This window comes from Pseudoliparis swirei, chromosome 20 (genome assembly GCF_029220125.1).
Source record: "Pseudoliparis swirei isolate HS2019 ecotype Mariana Trench chromosome 20, NWPU_hadal_v1, whole genome shotgun sequence".
Classification (NCBI taxonomy): Eukaryota; Metazoa; Chordata; class Actinopteri; order Perciformes; family Liparidae; genus Pseudoliparis; species Pseudoliparis swirei.
In genome coordinates this window covers 19974234-19995775 of record NC_079407.1, presented here as the reverse complement: position 1 = coordinate 19995775, position 21542 = coordinate 19974234, and the positions used below count along the sequence as shown (strand labels likewise).

The 21542-nt window shown below is 41.1% G+C and overlaps 2 protein-coding genes across 4 annotated transcripts; one reads left to right on the top strand and one right to left on the bottom strand.

Annotated features, from left to right (window-relative positions):
• Positions 1-1311: 1311 nt before the first annotated feature.
• On the top strand, positions 1312-12332 carry aadac (arylacetamide deacetylase). Of its 3 annotated transcripts, none has more exons than XM_056442002.1 (6): positions 1312-1653; positions 3158-3386; positions 4497-4566; positions 5653-5824; positions 6690-7122; positions 11795-12332. In XM_056442002.1, the coding sequence occupies exons 1-6, from the start codon at positions 1513-1515 to the stop codon at positions 11812-11814; spliced, it is 1065 nt and encodes a 354-aa protein (XP_056297977.1). In that variant the 5' UTR covers positions 1312-1512; the 3' UTR covers positions 11815-12332. The 3 variants fall into 3 exon arrangements, with proteins under 3 accessions (XP_056297977.1, XP_056297976.1, XP_056297974.1); XM_056442001.1 differs by lacking the exon at positions 11795-12332 and adding an exon at positions 9100-9477; XM_056441999.1 differs by lacking the exon at positions 11795-12332 and having other exon boundaries at positions 6690-9187.
• Positions 12333-18761: 6429 nt separating this feature from the next.
• LOC130211018 (succinate receptor 1-like) lies at positions 18762-21121 on the bottom strand. The gene is made up of 3 exons (XM_056441602.1): positions 21040-21121; positions 20250-20326; positions 18762-20023 (listed from the first exon to the last, which is right to left on the bottom strand). Exons 2-3 carry the CDS (start codon positions 20250-20252, stop codon positions 19079-19081), a joined length of 948 nt encoding a protein of 315 aa, XP_056297577.1. The 5' UTR covers positions 20253-20326; positions 21040-21121; the 3' UTR covers positions 18762-19078.
• Positions 21122-21542: the final 421 nt, after the last annotated feature.

Here is a 21542-nt window from a genome sequence, read left to right as displayed (position 1 = left end):
CTTGCCGGGTCCTAAACATCAGCAAATTCCAAATTTCAGCATGAATGGTTTGAAACGATCAGAGGTTATCAAAAAAGTCACGTGGATGCATGTGGCTTAGGTTTCTGAGAAAGTTCCCTGCACATAGATGAAACAACTGTACAACACACTGCTCAACCAAATCCCTTCAGTGAATGTGAAGTAGCACCAACAGTGCCCTCGCCATGACCGGGGGCTTTTGATCTCTGCAGTATTTCTTTATCTAAAAACAAGAGGGCCTCAAGGTGACATTAGATATGTTAAACCCGACGGTAATTAACACATAATTCTCATTTATTCTATTTTTAACAGTGTGAATAGACTGAGGGAAAGTTTCCTTTGTGACAGAGTATACTCCATGTGTATGGAACAAGCTTCTTTTGTTGTAAATCCTTGGTTTGTCAGCACTGGTCCGAGCCACCCATGTGATAATTACTTCAACTAGAAATAACACGACCTGTCTTTCTTTTTTTCCCACACAAATGTCATGTTTTCTTGAATGTTGTTTTGTAGTACGATATGTGGAGCAAAAAACATACTCTCCTGAACTTATACAACGTCTTTGTCAAACTCCTGCAGCACAATTTACAAATATACACAGAACGATTCACAAATACATTCCAAAAAATGAATTAAAAGAAAAATCACAAATAATTGTTTGTGGATTTATGTGTATTGATTTGTGGATCGCACTGCATATGTTGGTGGATTGGAACACACTTGACTCCCCTGGCGTGGCTCAATCTGTAAATGCGTTTTTTTTAACATGGCCATATCTGTAGCCAATCAGATGCCGTTCCGCCTTAGAGGGGCGGGGCTTTTCTCCGTGAGTTGACTCCGTGGAGAAAGTGAACTTTTCCGCCATCCACAATAGAACTAACCACTAGTTCTGCCTTATATATTGGAATGTATTTGTGAATCCTTCTGCGTGTATTTGTAAATATGTGTGAATTGTTGTGTGCGCATTGTGAATGTTCGTGTTTTCATTTGTAAGTCTCTCTTTGTGCATTTGCAATTATTGAGACTGATCTGACCCCATACGTATGCGCAGCTGCTGTTTTACAAACGATGATGATCATTAAGTTGCATCTGGGTAGTTGTAAAGTTCCGCGGCGCGTCCCGTGTAAAGCTGTCGGCCACAACACGAGGCACCTGAGGAATTCGCTGGTGCGCGCCAAGGTGGGACGGTCCTGCCTCGTGAGGACTGCGGGCGCGCGGGCTCGCCTGTCTCCATATCACGAACACTTAATTTGATTCTGCGGGCTCCACGTGACAGACATGCATTACGGAACGCGCAGCGAGGAAAACGCTCCGAACATGCACGCTGATATTCATCAAATGACACCAAACACGTGCTGTCATATTTAGCTGGTCTGGATCACAAATTAATTCCGAGCGTAAGCTTCGTGGCGCACCGGAGAGACGAACACGCGCGGCTCACAACCTGTTTCTGTTTGCACCCTGCAGTCAGCTGCTGGGCACCCATGTTGTAAAATGAGGTTCGGAAGCATCATTGTCATCGTCGCTCTCTGCTCTTTTACCGCGTATTATATTTATGAGCCCATTCCTGAGGAAATAGAGGAGAGATGGAAACTCATGCTGACCAACTCTTTCTTCAGAAGTCTCAGCCACCTGGTAAGGAAACACAACACGTCTTCCTGCAGGCTATCTCAACATTAGATCGCCTGGTAGCTTATTGATATTTACTTTGCACATGAATATATGTAGCACTGTGGGTGAATGTACACTTTATTATTATTTCAGTTTAATACATGGTTACGTCATTTAGCCATATGCCAAACCACAAACAAGCAAACCGTCTTGGTTGTGTTGTTTCTCCCTGTCAGTAAGGACAAAGGTTAAACGTTTATTGTATTTTGCTGATGTAGATATACATGCTTGTTACACCAGATTATGTCAGATGCTAATCCATGTGTTGTATAGTCCTGCTCACCTGTTCTAATAATAGACCCGACAAAGTAAACTCCACTCTGTTTACCACTGTAGCCCATAGGACTCTATATGTTTAGAATACCATATGTGAGTATTGTTACATGGCTGTAATATTAGTGCCACACCTTTATTTATTTTCACTAACTAGAAAGGGGTTGCAGTTGTTTGAGTTTTAATAATACAGAACATTGTTTTTCTATATCAGTATATTAAGTCAATTCTATTTTAATTATTATAATGTATCACTGTAAAATATTGTATTTCAGCCTTCATTATTGAATTATTTAGCCATATTTATGCCCTTGTATTTCGACTGTATTAATGCTTATGGCACACATTTTGGCATAGCTGTGAGTTTTGCGTTTTCCTTCTAAAAATTAATGTTGGAAATTCAATTATTTTATTTTAATATTATATTATGATCAGGACAGAAGCTGGTTATAAGATCTCACTCAGCAAAAGTGTAAATTAATATCACTATATGGCAGTTTCTTTACATGGACATGTGTGTCCCTTAAGGATATCACAGCAAAGGGATGACCAGGGGTCAAATGATTGATTACCTGATCACGGTGTATTTAGATTACTTGTTAGATTGTGATTCCGAGTTACTTTTGGAGTATAGTAGGATAGTAAGTGACTTCTCTCTCTTTCTTTTACAAACAAACCACATTTTTTATGTTTTAGTATTTAACTCAAAATGTAGGCTCTTTATTTTTTACTTTCGCAAATGATCTGTGACAAAGAGAGAGATTAGTGTCTCAACTGCTGTGCTTCACTAGGTGTGTGTTGTGATCACAGCAGAAGAGCATCAGCTGATTAGCCATAATAAAAGCCACTGGCTGCCTCATCAGACATAATGGAGTCTGAGTCATGCTTTTATAACTTATCATGTAGTTTCGACTTCATAAAAAAAAAAACTGTGGGAGGGCTGTTGACATTTTACGAGGCAATATTCATATGACTATCGTCTCCCTCTGTAATATGGCCATGTAGTTTACCATCTTTACCCTTTGTGCTTTGAACGTGATGAGTTTCGGTTCAGGTGATTGTTTACTTGGATAAACTGCCTGCAAATAACTTCACTGTAAGTATCCAACGTAACACCAATGGCTCGGTCTTTGGTGAACAATAATCATCTTTCTTGTCTTTATATCTCGTGCTGTCTCCCCGCTTCACTTTCTAGGCGGACCTCAGTGAATTACTGGGGCTGAAGGACTACATGGGGGTGATGTACTTCATCACTCTGGCTGAGAAGGTAGTGCCGGAGTCTGACGAGCATATCGAGGTGACGGAGGAGACCTTTGATGGAGTGGAGGTGGTGCTGTACCAGCCGAAGCAGACAGGCGGTGACACTGAGCTCAGTCGAGCTGTCATTTACCTGCACGGTGGAGGGTGGTGCCTGGGTAGTTCCCGTAAGTTCATAGGCTGGCCTCTCGGCTCCTTCATCACAGACAAATTAAGACTGGATGAATGGGCAATACCTATTCTAGTGTTGACACAGTAACTCTGCTGATGTGACACATTATTTGACAGTTTTATATCGCCTCAGTGACGGCTATTGTGATGATACATTGTGAGCAAGCTACACAAGGCACAGCGCTTTTCCCGGTTTCGTGAAGAAATAACACACCGTCTGCTGGAGCGGTGGGAACCTCAGAGGGTGGTCAGCCTTGCTAATCCAAAACCTGAAGACACGAGTGGGCATGCGGTTCGACACATCTCATGCTGTTGCTGCAATCTGTTGAACGGCTGTAACCATTACAGACACACAGATCTTGCCAGTGTAAAGTAATTCTGAAACTGGGCACTTCGCAAATGATGGAAAACAGGCTTCCGGACGCGCGTGAATTAAGTTATCAATATTTAATGGCAGGAAGTGTAAAACAAACATTCAAGGCCTCACGATTGCGATCTTCATCGGCTCCTCCGCCCTCCTTCCGGCATCGAGAATACCTGTGGAGGAGACCCAATTTCTCTAATCCACGGAGTTTCATACTCAATGTCCCCGGCCCGGTCAAAACGTCACTTCCGGTCAAGACGCTAAACAAGTATTTTCACAATAAGAGTCCCGTCTTATTATTGTCCGCATTAAAGTCACTTTCACAATAAAAGTCCCTTGTTATTGTAAGTCACTTGACGGAATTTAACCGGCCTCGTCAATCTATAATACTAACATAGTCACTCTCATGCAACATACATTAATTCTTGCCATTTACATTTGCAAAGAGTAAACATTACCCCTATGCTTCATAATACATTAATAACAATATCAATATTCTCCCTAATATTTTCTATGACAATATCTTTCTATATGTATTAATTTAAAACATAAGACCTCTGCAGATGTTATCAAAATAAACTATTACAACCTAACACCAGGAAGCTGATGAATCCCTGTTCGTGCTGTGTATCCTTCATGTGTGGTGCTGTGTGAGTTGTACTGTGTTTTATAAGATGGATATCAATGATTGTGATGGTTTGTGTTGCTTTAAAGTTCTAATACATGTTCTCTGTCTCTGCAGGGATGAGTCCATATGATCTGCTGGCCAGAACACTTGTTGCCGAGCTCGACGCAGTGGTTCTGTCTGTAGAGTAAGTGTTTCATATTGTATTGCCGGATGTATGCAGCTGCTGTAACATCGTGCACACACTGCTGTTTCATTTGTATTATTCAGAGTTCATACTGTGCTCCAAACTCTTTCTCTCAGACACTCACACAATTTTCCGTCGCCGTATGAGCCCGTCCTCCCTCATTAGTCACAGGCGAGATGGAAGTGAGGATGCAGTGGACTGAAGCTAACAGGTTTTCATTTGGGTCTCGCCGAGTCTCCGACTGTCACAGCCACACACACTGTTTCTCTTTGGCACGTCCTTATTCACTATTTACTATTCATTTTTAGATTTAGCAATCAACAGTTAGGTTGGAAGTCCAGTACGCAGCCATCAAGTGATACTTTTTATTTTAATGTGTATTCCGCGGTTGTGCTGGTTGACACAGCATACTTGACATTGGGGGGTTCGTGTATTGGTGTGTGTGGGTTTTGCCTTTTCTGCCTCGTCCAAATTCCTGTCTATAATTAGTTGATGGTTGAATGAGTAATTCTAGCATTTAACAATCTCAGTCAGCCATGTGTCACATATGGCTTCTAGATTTAATCACAAAATATTTCAGAACATAGCAAATTGATTTAATGGACCTCATTTCACCAACGTTAGCAGTTGTTGCAACACTTGAAGTAAGCATGATTTTGAGGTTTGTTTTTTAAACAATAAATTAGTTACTCTATGCGATAGATATTACTTTTTAAAGGTCTAAAACACAGTAAAGTCCCGCATATATCAGTCTAGTTTGATTGCAGAAAGGTATGCATACTTATTTCACCTCATTTGTTTAATTTCACACGTATGCTAGAAGATACATTTACATTGAAGATGTAGAACTGCAACTAAAACATATTTAGTACATACTTATTTCTTCTCCCAAACATGGACAAATGAAATGAGAAAGCTGAACTGCTATTTTCAAGTAGATTTGCCCTTCATCTGATGATCTGGTTATTCCCTTAAAACGTCTTAACATTTCATTCCCGTGCCTCAAAAGGTCTCCTGTGCTTATGTCCTTCAAAGTTCATGTTTATTTCTGCTTCTGCTTTAATCGGCACCTTTCTGCTTATCCAGGTACAGACTTGCCCCTGCTCACCACTTCCCAGTCCCATATGAGGACGTATACCGTGTGGTCAAACACTTCCTCCAGAAGGGGGTGCTGGCCAAGTACTCTGTGGACCCGGGACGCATCGCTGTGTCTGGGGACAGTGCTGGAGGGAACCTGGCAGCTGCCGTCTCGCAGCAGGTCATGAATCCGTGTTTTCTTTCTCGTGGCAGCTCTATATTGCTGCTTCACATGTGGAACCAGAAATACCTCGATGAAGAGTTGCCATGATGCAATGTCAATGAGCCAGTTTATAATACATAGGATGGTATTACCCTTTGCTGGTTCTGATGTGGCCAGTAGTAGCCAACTTTTTTATAGTTAGCTGATTTTTCAGATTCATATGAGTATTACACTTTCACAATTAATTTGTACTGTATGAATGCCACAACATAACTTTCCCATCAATTACTTTGGGGGAACTGGACATTTCAAATTGCAGTCGGAGAATAAAAAAAATAAAAAAGTCAAAACATTTTCGAGATACTGATTTACAAGGACTGGAATTTGTTCACACACAAGACCCATGGCGACACATTAAAGAAAAGAAACACATTTTATGAGCACTTGACCAGATACAATGAATGTGCAACGAATAAGCCTTAATAAGGTGAGGAGTTTAGCTCTCTGAAGTTAATCTCTTTGGAATTTCCTTTTGTAAGAGTGATTTAGGTTCAGGTTATTGTGAATTCTCTCAAACTATCCTCTATCTTTAGCATAGTTTCACACACAGTACAACTATTTGGAATGACAAGACTATGCTGTGTTCTGTACAAGTATAGTGACAATAAAGTATTGCGAATTTTTTTGCATATATGCACACTGAAGTTTGCATGTATGCATTGAGCTGAGCCTCAGTGACACATACAGAACACGGGGGTGTAAACTATCATGACTAATCTAATCAGATTACACTGTTTTATTTCTCAAAATGTTCAGCCCATATTTAATTGTAATGACAGAAACTCAATACTAAATGCCAATATTTCACTCTCTCTCTTCACAGTTACAAAAAGATCCTGGACAGCAGGTCCATTTGAAGGCCCAAGCACTCATCTACCCTGTTCTGCAGGCTCTGGACCTCAACACACCTTCATATCAGCAAAATCAGGACATGCCCATTCTGCCCCGCACCCTCATGGTCCGTTTCTGGAGCGAGTACTTCACCAGCGACAAGGCCCTTTTCAGAGCCATGATGGCCAACACTCACAACAACCCTGAGTCTTCTAGCCTGCTCAAGTTTGTCAACTGGAGCGCCTTTCTGCCAGAAACATATCATAGAAAATACAACTATAGTGCTCCTGCTGTGGTGCAGGGAGTCGGAGGAGAGGGCGTCGGCATGGAGGGACTCGCTCAATCTCTTGCCGACCCCAGGGCTTCCCCCCTGCTGGTTCCAGACTCTGCCTTGCGCTCTCTGCCCAAGGCCTACATCCTCACATGTGAGTATGATGTTCTCCGAGATGATGGGATCATGTATGTCACGCGGCTCCGTTCTGCTGGTGTCGAGGTGACGCACGAACACTACGACACAGGATTTCACGGAGGGTTGATGTTCACCGTGTGGCCGACCGACTTCCTGATCGCACGTCGCATGACCAACAACTATATCAAATGGCTAGAGGAAAACTTGTAAAGAAAAAAACTTTTGACTATCAATATTCATTCCAACTTTTCCATACGGTGCACTCGTGTTTGGTTCAGTGCATTTTTTCAGATCGGGTGCTCAAGATGCTTGTCACGCTACTTTTCGGTGAATATATTGAGAAATAATCAACACTCATGGACCACATTAGATACCAGAAGGAAACAGGTATTTGAAAAGAATAGTATTTATTTGTTCACATAAGTTGGTGTGAGTAGAATCCAACACATATGACATCATAAATCAAGTTTTACTGCAGTACAGTATTGTGTTAATTTCCCACCAAACACAGTCTACCCAGAGAGATCTGAGGGAGAAAGTCAAACTGTGGAGTATCACAGTTGTCAATGTTATGACGGTTATACATCTTTTTAGCTGGCAAACTGGCCTTTTATGGCACCGCTCTTTCTTGTTTCCCATCACAAGACCTTCTACCTGATCTTATATAAATATTGTGTCAATATCAATCTTGTGAATTAGCAGAGCATGCCACAAAAGAAATTGGATCTATCGTATTTGGGGTTTAAATAATTCAGTCTTGGCAAAGGAGGAACGGATTTTCACAAAAGTAAAACGTGATGAAGCCAAAGTTAACATTGAGTGTAGCTGATACTGAAAACTAAGATTGTTTAGCTGTGTTTGCAAAAGTATAAATCCTGTGTAATGGTTCCTGGCCAGTTATGTGTTTAATTAGTCACACTGTGCTCCACAAGGAATGAACCCGTAGTTGTGTAATTCATACAAATATGTGGTACACAGGGAGGTGCTTGCTGGTAGCACATTTAATACATTTTAATAAATGAATATCAAGACATGTAACAATAATGAATTATTAAATAATGATATATATCCCCATAAATTAGTAAATAAGAATGTTGGTACCCTTAGTTTTGCGAATTTTCAATTTTGGATTACACACATTCTTGGAAAAATTGGTCATGTTATATTAATCAATTCAATCTTAATCTCAGGGTTGAGTTCTTCTCAAAGTATACAGGGACCTATTATATTATATACACACAAATCAAATGATCAAGTTCTTTATAAATGAAATATTTATTGGACGACATACTAAACTACTAAACATTAAAAGTAATGAATAAATGACAAAATATACAAATTGAAGGGGATTAATAAAGAATATGATGAACAGTACAATGAATAAGGATGAACCAGAACTAAATGAAAAGGAATATAGTGACCAGGTAGAATCAGTAACTCATATCATTAATTGATGAATATTAATTAAATCTGTCGTCTTAGCTTAAACAGTTATGCGCTGTTCAGCAGTCGAGAGTTTATGAAGCACCAAGGAAGATTGAAAAAACCATAATATGTTTAACTTTAAATTTGATTTAGATCTTTACGTCTAACATATTTCTCTCTGAGATTTTTTTATTCCGTGACTTAAATGTATTTTGCCTCGGAACATTCAACTAATTTACACCTGTAAATGTTATTGTTTCACCTGACGGCTCTGATGGGCAGATGGGAGGCTACGGTGCATGCCATGGCGGCTCTCCTTTGGACATCTAGATCTTGTTGGATGATGTTTTGTTGAATCACACTTTTCCACCTCTCGCTGGATTCGTCTCTTTCGGAACCTGGTCGTCTTCTTTGTTGAGGTTGGGCTTGAACCGTTCTTCCTTGTCTTCATCTCTAACAGCAGGATGCTGAATCATCTTCTCTCCCCTCCTTCTTTGCAGCAGTGGTCATTGCCACTTTAAAAAGTCTGTCGACTCAGTCGTTTCTTTATGTCTCTTGCTCACAATAGTTGCTGTAATAGATCTCCAGCACATCGGTGCATCGAAGGTCGGAGCTGCACGACACATTAGACTGCACGGGATTGCCAATGTCGACAAGTCGGGAACACACTACCAGAGAAGAAGCGTAACCGGCAGAGCCATGAGGGAGAGATCTGGCGTCCAGGATTCATTCATCATATTTGTGGTATTTTAGAAACAAGGTGACTAGGTTCTGTCTTCTCAAGTCAGCTGGATGTCCTCTCAGCCTGTGGGGATGTTCCTGCTTGCAGAGGGACAGAGCTGAGCCTTCCCCCTGCCTGATGGCAAAGTGAGTGTGTGTGTGTGTGTGTGTGTGTGTGTGTGTGTGTGTGTGTGTGGAGAAGGGGTGGGGGTGTTAGGGTGGTGAAGAGAAGAGATGATTGTCTACTTGTTGCTATTTAATTTAACCGTATTTTACCAAAAATAATGCTAGTTTCTTACGTAGTCTATTTATTTATTTCATATTTGAACCACTGAGCTATCTTAGTTGCAGAAAAATATCAAATATCAAACAGTTGATTTAAATCATTGAAAAAAACCTGATCAGTTAAATACAGAATGAATTATTTAATTACACAACATTTATAGACATTGTTATCTCCACAGACAGACCTATATAACTATACGCGTGTACCGATATTCATAATACATGAATGGTTAATATTAATCTCAACATTGCAGGCAGAGTCACTAAAACATCCAGTTCATGTGACAGGAAACTATGAATCGAGTGAATTGAGTCGAACCACGTGGGGCCCTTTGGGTCGGGAGAGCAGTATTCATTCAGATTGTGCCTCAGACATTTCTGTTTTTTGATCTCTCGTTGGATATCCGCTACAACGGCTACACACCATGACATTTCATGAGCCACATTCCATAAGTAAAGACGATGCTTTTACAATGTACACACTTCAAAACATTCTCACACTTTGAGAATGATTCAGAAATATGGCAAAGAGAGGGATCATTTGGCCACGTCTCACGCCTCAAGTGAGCTACCTATTATAGTATAATAAGACTGATAGGGATGTATTTGTGTGTCCCCTCCTTTGTTCAAGTGTGATTTTATGTTAGTGAGTACTTCTAGGGTTTTCAATTTGAATTGAAAACAGACATCTCAACCTCATAAGGTCCAACGTGCATTGTGTAGCCCGACATAATAATTGAACACTATGCATTTCCATGTACTTTTTAATTAGGATACTTTTAGCATACAGTCACACTGAATTTGTATGGCAGTTATATAGAAAACACATCTCTATCTAAAATTAATTGAAGGCTGTTGCTGTCACTCAAAATTGGATGTCTGTTAAAGTAATAAGACATTCTCTCGCTGATTGTAACAGTTTAGCTCCACGCCTTCCTTTTTGTAATAGTTGTTTTCATCCTGTCACACCATCTCGTCAGTCCAACTCCCCTCACCTGCCTCTGATCACTCCCTCGTTAGTCCCTCATTCCCTTCACCTGGTCCTCACGCCCTTCTCACCTGCAGCCCATCCCTTCATTAGTCCCTCACTATTTAGCTCCCTCACTTCCACTTGTCCTCTGCCAGATTCTCTTGTGTTTTTGTGCCAAGTTCTCCAGCGTTATTAGAGTATATTCCTGACCTGCCTGTTCTGACCCTGCCTGCCTGCCCTGACCTCTGATTCTCTGCCCCGCTCCTTTTTGGACTTGTTTGCTTCTTCGACTGATCTCCCGGTTTTGACCCAGCCTGTTTCCAACCAAAGCGAGTATTCTTTGTTACTCCTGTCTGAGTCGTGCTTTTGGGTCCACTCTAATAGCGCCGTGACACTGATCACACGTGAAATATAAACTCTGCCTTTCCCAAGCCAAGTCCGGCTCTCCAAGCACCCACATTCCTGATGTCGGATCTGCTCGTCTGCTCCATCTGCCCCCCCCCCCCACCCTTTCTCACAGGAGGGGGGCCCTCGTCCCCCTCTCTCATTGTAACAACATAATGTGTGTGTGAGGCGCAGTAGCTAAACTTTGAGAGGCAGATATACTATTTCTACGTGCTGTTTCTTCTGAGTGTTGCAGGGCCCTGGACAGGACAGTCCCTTCAACAATTCAGATTAATATTAACAAGGCCTACATTTCAAGAAAATAATCTTTTGAATCTAATACATGAAAAACGCTTATTTTTTTATAAAACGTGCAAACAAGAACTTCACGCAGCTGTTTTTGTCTCTTTTAAAAAAAATATGTTTTCCTTTCCTAGAGAGAGAAACGGGTCTCTCTCTGAACGTTCTGCCAGCAGTTTGAATCTTGGCTTGAAGGGACTTCGTGAATAATGTTCACAACGGTAAAATCAAGGTGTGTCGTGCTACTCAGGACACACCTTGCTTCATGCTCCCGGCTGTCGCTCTTATGCCGATCCTCTCTCTCAAACTGTCTGTGCACAGCAAACGGTTGAATTAATTGTCTCAATGAAGTGAAGCGACTGCCGTATTAATTTGATTAGCTGCGCCTGCCGTCTATAGCTGCCACCGTCTCATTCTGTTGTCAGGAGCTGTGACAGGTCCTTCTGTTCGGTCGGCTATTTAGTGATGCCTGTTCTCCAAATTAAAAATGAATAAGCTACTATAGCTTTCATACATAGACCATACAGACCAAGTGCCAGTTTCATGATGAAATGTGTGACATTTAGCTGGCAGTAAGACTTTATGCCTGTTTCTATTTGTGTAGGTTCAACTTCAGCTGATTAATCTTCAGTCAACTATTGGTCCCTGAGCCTCTGCTCTCACACCATTGAGAGGACATGTGGTTGAAACCATTTACTTCCTTTCATCTGCGTTATCTTTCTGCCTGTGGGTGATTTCACCCTGTGACTTCTCAGCACATGTGATGTCTGTTTAATGACAAGAGGGAGGCAAAGGGTACACACAAATAATCCTTTGAATGAATGTATTTTAATTTCTCACTGTTCAAAAAGAGTCACAGCTCATACAAAAACAACTAAAAGTCACAATTTTTCAGCCATGTTTTCTTTTTCTTTTTTTTACAAAAAAAACACAGAATCACGTGAAATATGTTGCAACTTGTAACTTTGTAATGAAGTAAAGTATAACTAAGTGATCAGAGAAACGTTGCTCACTTGCAGAAGCACTGCTACATTCTCAACTGTAAATATGGATTTCTGGTTTGGAATTCCTCTTGTTAAATTTGATGTTTGGCATCATTTTAATTTCTATGTTATCTGTCAATAAATTGACTTGACCTGTAAGTATTGATGCATTTTCTTGTGTTTGTGTGTGCGTGTGTGTGTGTGTGTGTTTGTGTGTGTGCAATCACTTGCCATGTAAAGAGAGCAAAACATGCTGTGCAAGAATAGAGGACAAAGAGGAACAGAAAATGTCCAATATGATGTTGACAGATATCGAAACTAAAGAGGAAACTAAAGAGGATGATATGCTTAATGTTATGTACGCTGACTCAGATACACCAAATCCACTCACTGTGGTGAAGCAGTCCAGGTTGCATCATGTATCTGTGGGCGAGGACTCAGTTGGTCTGCAAATATACTGCAAAACTACCACTTAACACTTGTGTTGCCTTCGGGTCATTTTGACCCGATTCAATATTTAACCCTCCTGTCGCCTTCGGGTCAATTTGACCTGATTCAATGTTTAATGTTGGTGTTCTTTCGGGAGTCAACAAACAAACATAAAGTACCTCACACTTAAACTTGGAAAACAATATTAATTCTAATAATTTTCTGGAGATTTTAATAGCTGGGGTCATATTGACCTCAAGGGTAAAATATGTTAGTAAATATAAAGGTAACAGGAGGGTTAAACATTGAATCGGGTCATATTGACCCGAAGGCGACAGGAGGGTGAAACATTGAATCGGGTCAAATTGACCCGAAGGCAACACAAGGGTTAATACACCTACCTATGTTCTATCCAAGAGTTTGGAGGAAAAAAAACCATGTTTTTTTGTTCTCGTGAAAGCAAAGACGATTATGCATGAGTGTGAACAAACCATTTCTATAAAACAGGGGTCTCAGACTCGTGGCCCACGGGCCAATTGCGGCCCGCGGAACGATATTTTGTGGCCAGTGGCGGCTGGTGAAATTTTTTTTTGGGGGGGCGCAGTTGGGCGACGCGGTTTAAATAGCACTCAACAATGAGAAGAAAAGAGGTTTTGAGTAGAATATTGTAAAAACCAAAGCTTTATTTCAAGAACACAGCGTGCTCAACACTGTCCAATAACAACTATCAACACACTGTAACTTTGGGCATGAGAGGTTCAGAGCAGAATTCTTTAAGAAACATTGGGTTGGGTTTTAGAGGTTTGCAAAATAAAAGAGTTTCACCCTCACATGAAAGAGGTTCAGAGCAGATGTTACAGATGTGGAACGGGTATGGAAGAAGTCGGCTCAGATGGTGGATTTTCCCAGCACTTATTTATTCTGCAGAAGACAACAGAACACACACATTTGCCTTCTGATCTGTCTCTGCACTTCCACTTCCCTCAGCAAAATAAAACCATTGTCCATGGAAGACAGGACCACATTAAATCTAAATAATAACAATTCTCATCAAAACCATGACATGTAACATACAAGGGAAAACAGAGACCCTAATGGACAAAATAAATAACTACATGAGCTAGAGTCATTTCAGCAGAAACAGAGAAAATTCTAACTTTGAACAAAGGAAACACATACCTGCAGAAGACAACAGAACACACACATTTGCCTTCTGATCTGTCTCTGCACTTCCACTTCCTAGACACGCAAAACACAATTTACACAAGGAAAATATACGTCGGGCGACCGGATGTAGCTAAACAAACGGTGCCAAAGTGGCTCAATGAGACCGCCACCAAACGTATATGTTGACGGTCTAAATGACACGACAGCTGGACGCCGTGATCGTATTTGCGACCATTACTGTATGTAACATAAACGGTTAATTTTTATAAAAGAATATAGCCAAAATAGTGCAACATCGTTTTTCACTCAACTCACCCTCAGCAATATAAAACCATTGTGAGCAGGGTTGCCAGGTCTGTGTGACAAAACCAGCCCAATGGCCAATCAAAACCAGCCCAATATCAGAACTCAAAATATGCCCGTGCCAAACCATATACACTGCTTTTAAAGTCCAACAGCATTGCTATCATTGCCAAATGTATTGTAATATCTACAAAGTAACAACATATGTTTAGTTTGCCAGCATTAAAAGCAGTTTTCCCTCAAGTTATTTCACCTAGGTCCTAAAATGGCCTTGTGTAATTATACAGTATATTATCATAAATAAAATGTGTACGTGCTGATCTTGAGTCAGTTTGGTAGGATTTGGGTATGAATAAATTATTTCATTTAAAATATGGATTTTTATTTAAAGATATTCATGTAATTTGCATGCAAAATAGGTCTACCCGAACCAAGGACAAAAAATTCAACGCCGGCAACACTTCAAAAGTGGCCCGATTCCGCAGGAAAACCGCGGACCTGGCAACACTGCTCTATGGGCTGAGGAACATACGGGTCTCTGATCTGCGAATAATCCAATCGCGTGCGCACATTTGTGCGCCCCAAGATTCCCGGTTTCATCCGCCAATGTGAAGCCGGTCATTGCCAAAACGACTGAAATGTTGTATCGATGCCGTACACACACGTTAGACCAGCGCCTCGAAAAAGGGGAGGAGCTTCTCTCCGTGATAATGGCGATATATTATATTTTTTCACATTAACTTAAGTGGTTGTTGACAGGGGCTTACGGTCTCCCACACACATTTAGCGCGTCAGCACGGTATATTTACTATTGAAATGATTTGGCATATAATGTTTTTTGACAGGATTTTTTTATTTATTTTTCTTCTTCTTTTTTTTTCATCTCCAAATTTTAAGAGGGGCGGCGCACTAGCGCCCCCTATGGACGAACCGCCACTGTTTGTGGCCCCCTGCCTGAAATCAAAGCTTGGTGTTAGTGCGGCCCGCGCGTTTTTTTCTCACATGCATCTGGGCGTTTTCTATTTTTTTAAACACTTGTGGGCTACCATAGCTCAGGCTCGTGACAACAATGCGAATTAGCAATTGGTCACTTGTAGCATATTTCGGGACTGTCACCGAGTGGAGGGAAAATATATCCTGTCACCCAGTGCTATACGGTTTTTTTCACCCAGCCCCAGTCATGTCTTTTTCTAAACCTGCTGTGAAGAGAAAAGTTGGCGATGAGCACAGACAATTTCAGGAGAAGTGGGAGACGGAATATTTTTTTGTTGAGCACAGGGGCATCCCAACGTGTCTAATATGCACGGATAAAGTTGCGGTGCACAAGGAGTATAATATCAGACGGCATTACTCAACTAAACATGCTGAGGAGTATGCAAAATACCTGGGAGATGAGCGAGAGGACCGGGTCGCCAGACTTAAAACATGTCTACTGAGGCAACAAGATTTTTTCAAGAAAGCAAGCAAAGAGAGTGATGCGGCTGTCAAAGCTAGTTACGTGGTGAGTGAGATGATCGCTAAGGCAGGAAAGCCATTCAAAGACGGCGAGTTCATCAAACAGTGCATGTTACAGGCTGCAAGTATAGTCTGCCCGGAAAAAAAGGGACAGTTTAGTAATATTAGCATGTCAGCCAACACAGTGGCAGAGCGCATTTCTGACATGTCAGGAAACATTTACGATCAACTGCGTGAGAAAGCTAAACATTTCCATTCATTCTCACTCGCTCTTGAGAGCACAGACGTCACTGACACTGCGCAGCTCGCAATATATGTCCGTGGTGTTGATGATAATTTTGAAGTGACGGAGGAGTTGCTCACAATGATTCCAATGCATGGCCAGACCACCGGTCAGGAAATATTCCGCCAGCTGTGTGATTCCATTGTGGATGCCGGCTTACTATGGAAGCGTTTTGCTGGAATAACAACTGACGGAGCGCCATCAATGACAGGGAGGAAAAATGGACTGGTGGCACTTGTTAAAAAAAAACTGGAAGAGGAGGGTGTGGAAGAGGCCATTACTCTGCACTGCATTATCCACCAGCAGGCCCTTTGCAGCAAATGCCTGAAGTTTGACAATGTGATGTTTGACGTTGTGAAATTCATCAACCATATCAGATCCAGGGGTTTAAAGCACCGGCAGTTTCGCGCTTTTTTGGAGGAAATAGATTCAGCATATGAGGACGTGCTCTACTTCACCGAGGTACGTTGGCTTAGTAGGGGGAAGGTATTGAAGAGGTTTTTTGAGTTGAGAGCAGAAGTGAAAGCCTTCATGGAGAAGGATGGGATGACTGTTCCTGTACTAAGTGATCCCAAATGGCTAATGGACTTAGCTTTTCTGGTTGACATCACACAGGAGCTGAATGTACTTAATAAGAAGTTACAAGGCCAGGGCCAGCTTGTAAGTGCTGCATATGACAATGTCAGAGCATTCTCCACAAAAATTGTATTATGGAAAGCCCAGCTTTCCCAGACAAACCTCTGCCATTTCCCAGCATGCAAGGCACTCATGGATTCAGGCACAACATTCAGTGGTGAGAAGTATGCTGATACCATTGGAAAGCTACAGGATGAATTTGACAACAGGTTTGCAGACTTCAAGACACACAGAGCCACTTTTCAAATTTTTGCTGACCCCTTCTCTTTCGATGTGGAAGATGCCCCTGTGCTTCAGATGGAGCTAATTGACCTGCAGTGCAATTCTGAACTCAAAGCCAAGTTCAGAGAGGTGAGTGGAAAAACAGACAAGCTTGGACACTTTTGAGAGAATTGCCCCCACCTTCCCTGAGCTTTCCAGCATGTTTAAGCGGATCATGTGCCTTTTTGGCAGCACCTATCTGTGTGAAAAGCTCTTCTCCACAATGAACTTTAATAAGTCAAAGTTCAGGTCCAAACTTAAAGATGACCATCTTAAAGCCATACTGAGGGTCTCAGTTGCTTCCTCCCTCAAGCCAAATGTGGATCAGCTGTGTGAGAGGAAGCGCTGCCAAGTCTCTGGCAGCAAGGAGTAGGAGGAAGTAAGTTAAGCTTATGTTCTGAAGAACCGTTCATGTTCTGCACGTTCTGACTTATTAGTAAAGATTGAGAAGATTGGATCAGTTGTCAGTTTTTTTTGGAATACTTGAAACCCTTTTTTTGTGGAATACTTGATGCGGCCCAGCTTCACCCAGAGTTTACCTCCAGCGGCCCCCAGGTAAGTTGAGTTTGAGACCCCTGCTATAAAAGGATGATTCAAATAGGTCAACCTCATTCATCAGGACACGTTTACCAAAAGGGATGGAGTGGACTGTGTGTGTGTTGCACTATGCTGCTCCTATTCTTCTGTTTGCAGAGGGGCGTACAGGAGGGATAATAACAGTAACGTGAAATGGATTATGGCAGATGATTCCTTGAAACTGTTAATAGTGCATGGTGGTTTTGCACAGATTATATACCAACATACAGTATAGAATTTAAACACAGAAAGATTTGAAGCCAAAGCCAGTCAATGTGGATTTATTTTCCTCCTTAATGTTGAGGCTCAGACTAATAACTTGTATTGTTCACATACATTTTGTTCACCAAAACATTATCACTGCTTGGAATCAGTGCTTGCTGTGCCTGTAATGCCCTCATTGGCTCTAATGATATTCCACAAATGTAATATAGAGCTTTAGGTTTCGTAATTGTCCTCGGATGAATTTTTCTTTCCTTTTTTTAAAACAACTCCTCTGGCTTAAACATTAGGAAACTTGAAACACGCACACAGAACGCAGATTATTATTTTGTATTTTATTTTTTATTTTGTTCCTTAATCCAGGAGAGATGTCAATACAATGAGGAATCAATCATTGTGTGATTAGACATGAAAGCCCTATAAAGTTTGATGTGGATTAATTAAAAAGCATCAAAGGTCACTGACCGTCCAGCATCATGGAGGCTTTCATGATGAGCGGAGATCTCCATATGATTCTAACTTTAGACACATATTTTTATTAGTTAGAAATTCAAATCTGAATGTGAAAGACAAGGACACATAAGGAAACTATGTACTCTAGTGATGATGGAGGTGGAGTTTGTGTCTGTTTGTGTGTCATAACTATTACACATGGATTCTTACATAAGCACACAAATAAAACAAGCAATACACACTATATTCTACAGTCATAGATACGGATTACACACCCTCCAAATCCAAACCCTTCATTCATCAATTATATCCTATAAATCTGACTGATTTTCAGGATAATCCTCTTTTAGTATGTGCTAAGGGTAACACATACACCGTTTTCAATGTTTCATTTGTAGAATTTCCTATTTAAAAAATGGTGATAGGAAAGATATAGAGTGAATTATAAACAGAAAGAAAAGTTAATCTAAGGATAATTACAAAACCTAAAGCTCCATATTACATTTGTGGAAGATCATTAGAGCCAATGAGGGTTCTCACAAATCTTTACAGCTAACCAGCTGTACAAGTTTGACAATACACGGAAACAAATTATGGGGAAAATCCACTAAAACGAAAGCATTGGTTGGCAGAGTTAATTTTCTTTGGGATTTTATTAATACTGGTATTGCATGGATTAATATGGGAATGACAAACATGTACAGAACTGATATTTGGTATCTACTCTGACCGAGTCGCACAGATATATGTGATTTTATCACAAATCATTGGACTTATAGAAATAATAAATGTATAACTGTTAGTTGAGTGAGATTATGTTTTATTAAAAAAATAATACAGTACAATGCTGGCTTTAAGTTCACAAACATCCCAAAATAGAAGTAAAAATGACAAAACATGCACCACCGGTTTCAAACAAGGAATAATAATGCTTTTTCAGAAAATACAGAGACAAATACAAACAGCAACCTATCTGCATACATACATACTTATATACATGCTTAAACAGAGTGACACATTTTAATATTAATTTAACACTACACAATAAAGGTGAAGATGGAGCTCAGTATGGGTGTATTTTCTTGATGTCTCATATGTAAGTACCTTTTGTTGAATTCGGTCAGGCTGATTGTCTCTGCTGCTGCTTCATCCTGACCAGCTTTCTGAGCTTAGCGAATAGCAGCTCTCTGAACTTGTCACCCATGAGGAGGTAGAAGACGGGGTTGATGACACTGTGCAAGAAGGCCAGCGGTCTGGTCAAGATGTACAGGCCCTCTATATACTTCCTCGTGCACAGTTGCAGGCCGGCCCAGGCCTGCCGAGATACTATCCTGACATTTCTCAGAACATGGTAGGGAGTGTAGAGAACCAGAAACATGACGGCGGCCGATGCCGCGACCCTGAGAGGCCGCTTGAACGACGGTGCCCTGCGTTGCACAGACCTTTCCTGGACACGGAGCAGATGTGCAATCTGGTAGGAGAAACCGCAAAGTCCGAGCAGAGGGAGAAAGTAACCGGTCAGCCCCAGGCTGTAGCCCAATGCATTGATGTCTCCGCTGAGGCTGGCGAAATCCTTGCAGCGACTCCAGTTTCCGCTCTGAAGGTCGCTGACCATCAGCGATATCATTGGTGCGACTTCCACATTGACTGCTAGCCAGCTCAGGGCTGTCAGGATCAGGGCTGTTCGTGGCCGCAGCAGGCAGTGGTTATGTGTCGGGTGTTTAATGAGCAGGAAGCGGTCCATGCTCAGCCACACCATGAACAGGATGGATGAGTAAAGATTGACATGCAGGAGATAGCGGTTGACAACACAAGCGGAGGGACTGGTCTCCGTTCGGTCATTTGCATAGAGGTAGGAGAGGCGTGGCAGTGTGCAGAGGAAAAGAAGGTCAGAGACGGCCAGGCTGAAGAGGTAGATATTGCAGCTCTGCCACTTTGGCAAACAAAATATGTAGCCAAGTATAACCAAAAGGTTGCCGGGGAAACCAATGCAGAACTCAATGCCATAACATGGTGACAGGTAGTACCTCTCCAGCACGTCGTCAATCTCTGTACAATTGAGCACCTGGAGAAAAGAGGGGAGGAGAGGAGCGAGGAACAAATAGAGACGATATCAAGAAAGGAAGGGGGGGGACAGAAGTAAGAGAGAAGGAAGGGAAGAGGTGTGTAATAATATAAACTATGTCCGATGTACTGTGAACCTTAAGGACAACTTTTAACAACAGATTCTATACAAACTTATTTTAAATTCACATTCACGACAACATTATCATGGCGTTAGTATGACTTACCATGCTGTAGTTCTAGGAGTTGCTGCTAATGTGAGTGGAGAGTGCAACCATGAGCAGGTGAAGCCACTATCTGTACACTGGAATCAGTAAACACTGAGTTATGAGGGTACTGGTGCCTTTAATATGACATGGCTGGGAAAAAACACACAGTTGGCGTATTATTTACATATTGAATATGGAAAGATGATGTTAACCAAACAAAACCTCGTGGACGACTTGATAGGTTACCGAATAACGGCACACCCATACTCCGCCTGGTTACTTGGCACCGCAAGTGGAGTATTTATTGGATAGGATTGGTTTGCATTTGTGCTCTTTGAATCATTCCATTAAAAGAACTTCTCAGTCATTTAAAACTTAATTTAATGTGCAGAAGCTAAGACATGAAGACTGGAAACTACTGGAAACAACGACAGTAGCAGCAGTGGCACAGCAAGAAATACAAACATATGTTTGTTTTTGTCCCCCAAAGTAAAATGTCTTTCAAGAGTGGACAATATTTATATTCAAATATGCTACCTTTATCTGTCAGATGGGTCAATTGCTGAACAGCCAGCCATTTGTTTGTGAATAAACAGCATTGGGTTCAACTGTGACACCAAAATAAATGTAGTACAGATAAATATCATTGTTTTACTTCACTGAGGACAGACTGTGAAACCCTTCTATATTGCAATAGGCTATAATAATAATTGGCCTTTGTGTTATTTAACTACAAATGGCATTAGTAGAAATATGAATGGGACAATAATTTAACAATAATCTATCCCTTTTTATACAATATACTTACAATCTCCAAAGAGCTGAAGAATACTTCTGGTCCAAAGCAAAAATGGAAAACTTCACTAAAATGGTGGCAATGAGACTTTAAAACTTTCCAGTAACATTGTTTTCTTCCGCTGCATTTTGGGCTGCAGAAGTCTTAGTTGTGAGTTGTGAGCTCTGCAACGTCGCTTACATAGTGTAATGTCATTTTTTTATTTTGGTAAATGACTCATTGCTCATTTATGTATTTCCAAACATTCTTAGTAATTACCACAAGTGCTAGTTCCCCAATTTATTTCAGTCGTTGCAAATAAGGTTCCTCTTGTTTTCACACTCGATGTCTGACATTAAATGTTGAATGCATGTTTTAAATCTGCAGATGTTTTTCCATTATCTTTTACTCGATACAGCAATTCATTTCTCGGAAGCAACAACTTGTTGCTATCTTTCTGTGTAGTGTGTTGTGTGTTGTAAACCTAAAGCAGAAGTTTAATGTGCTGCTTCATTGAGAACTAGGGCACCTTTGCG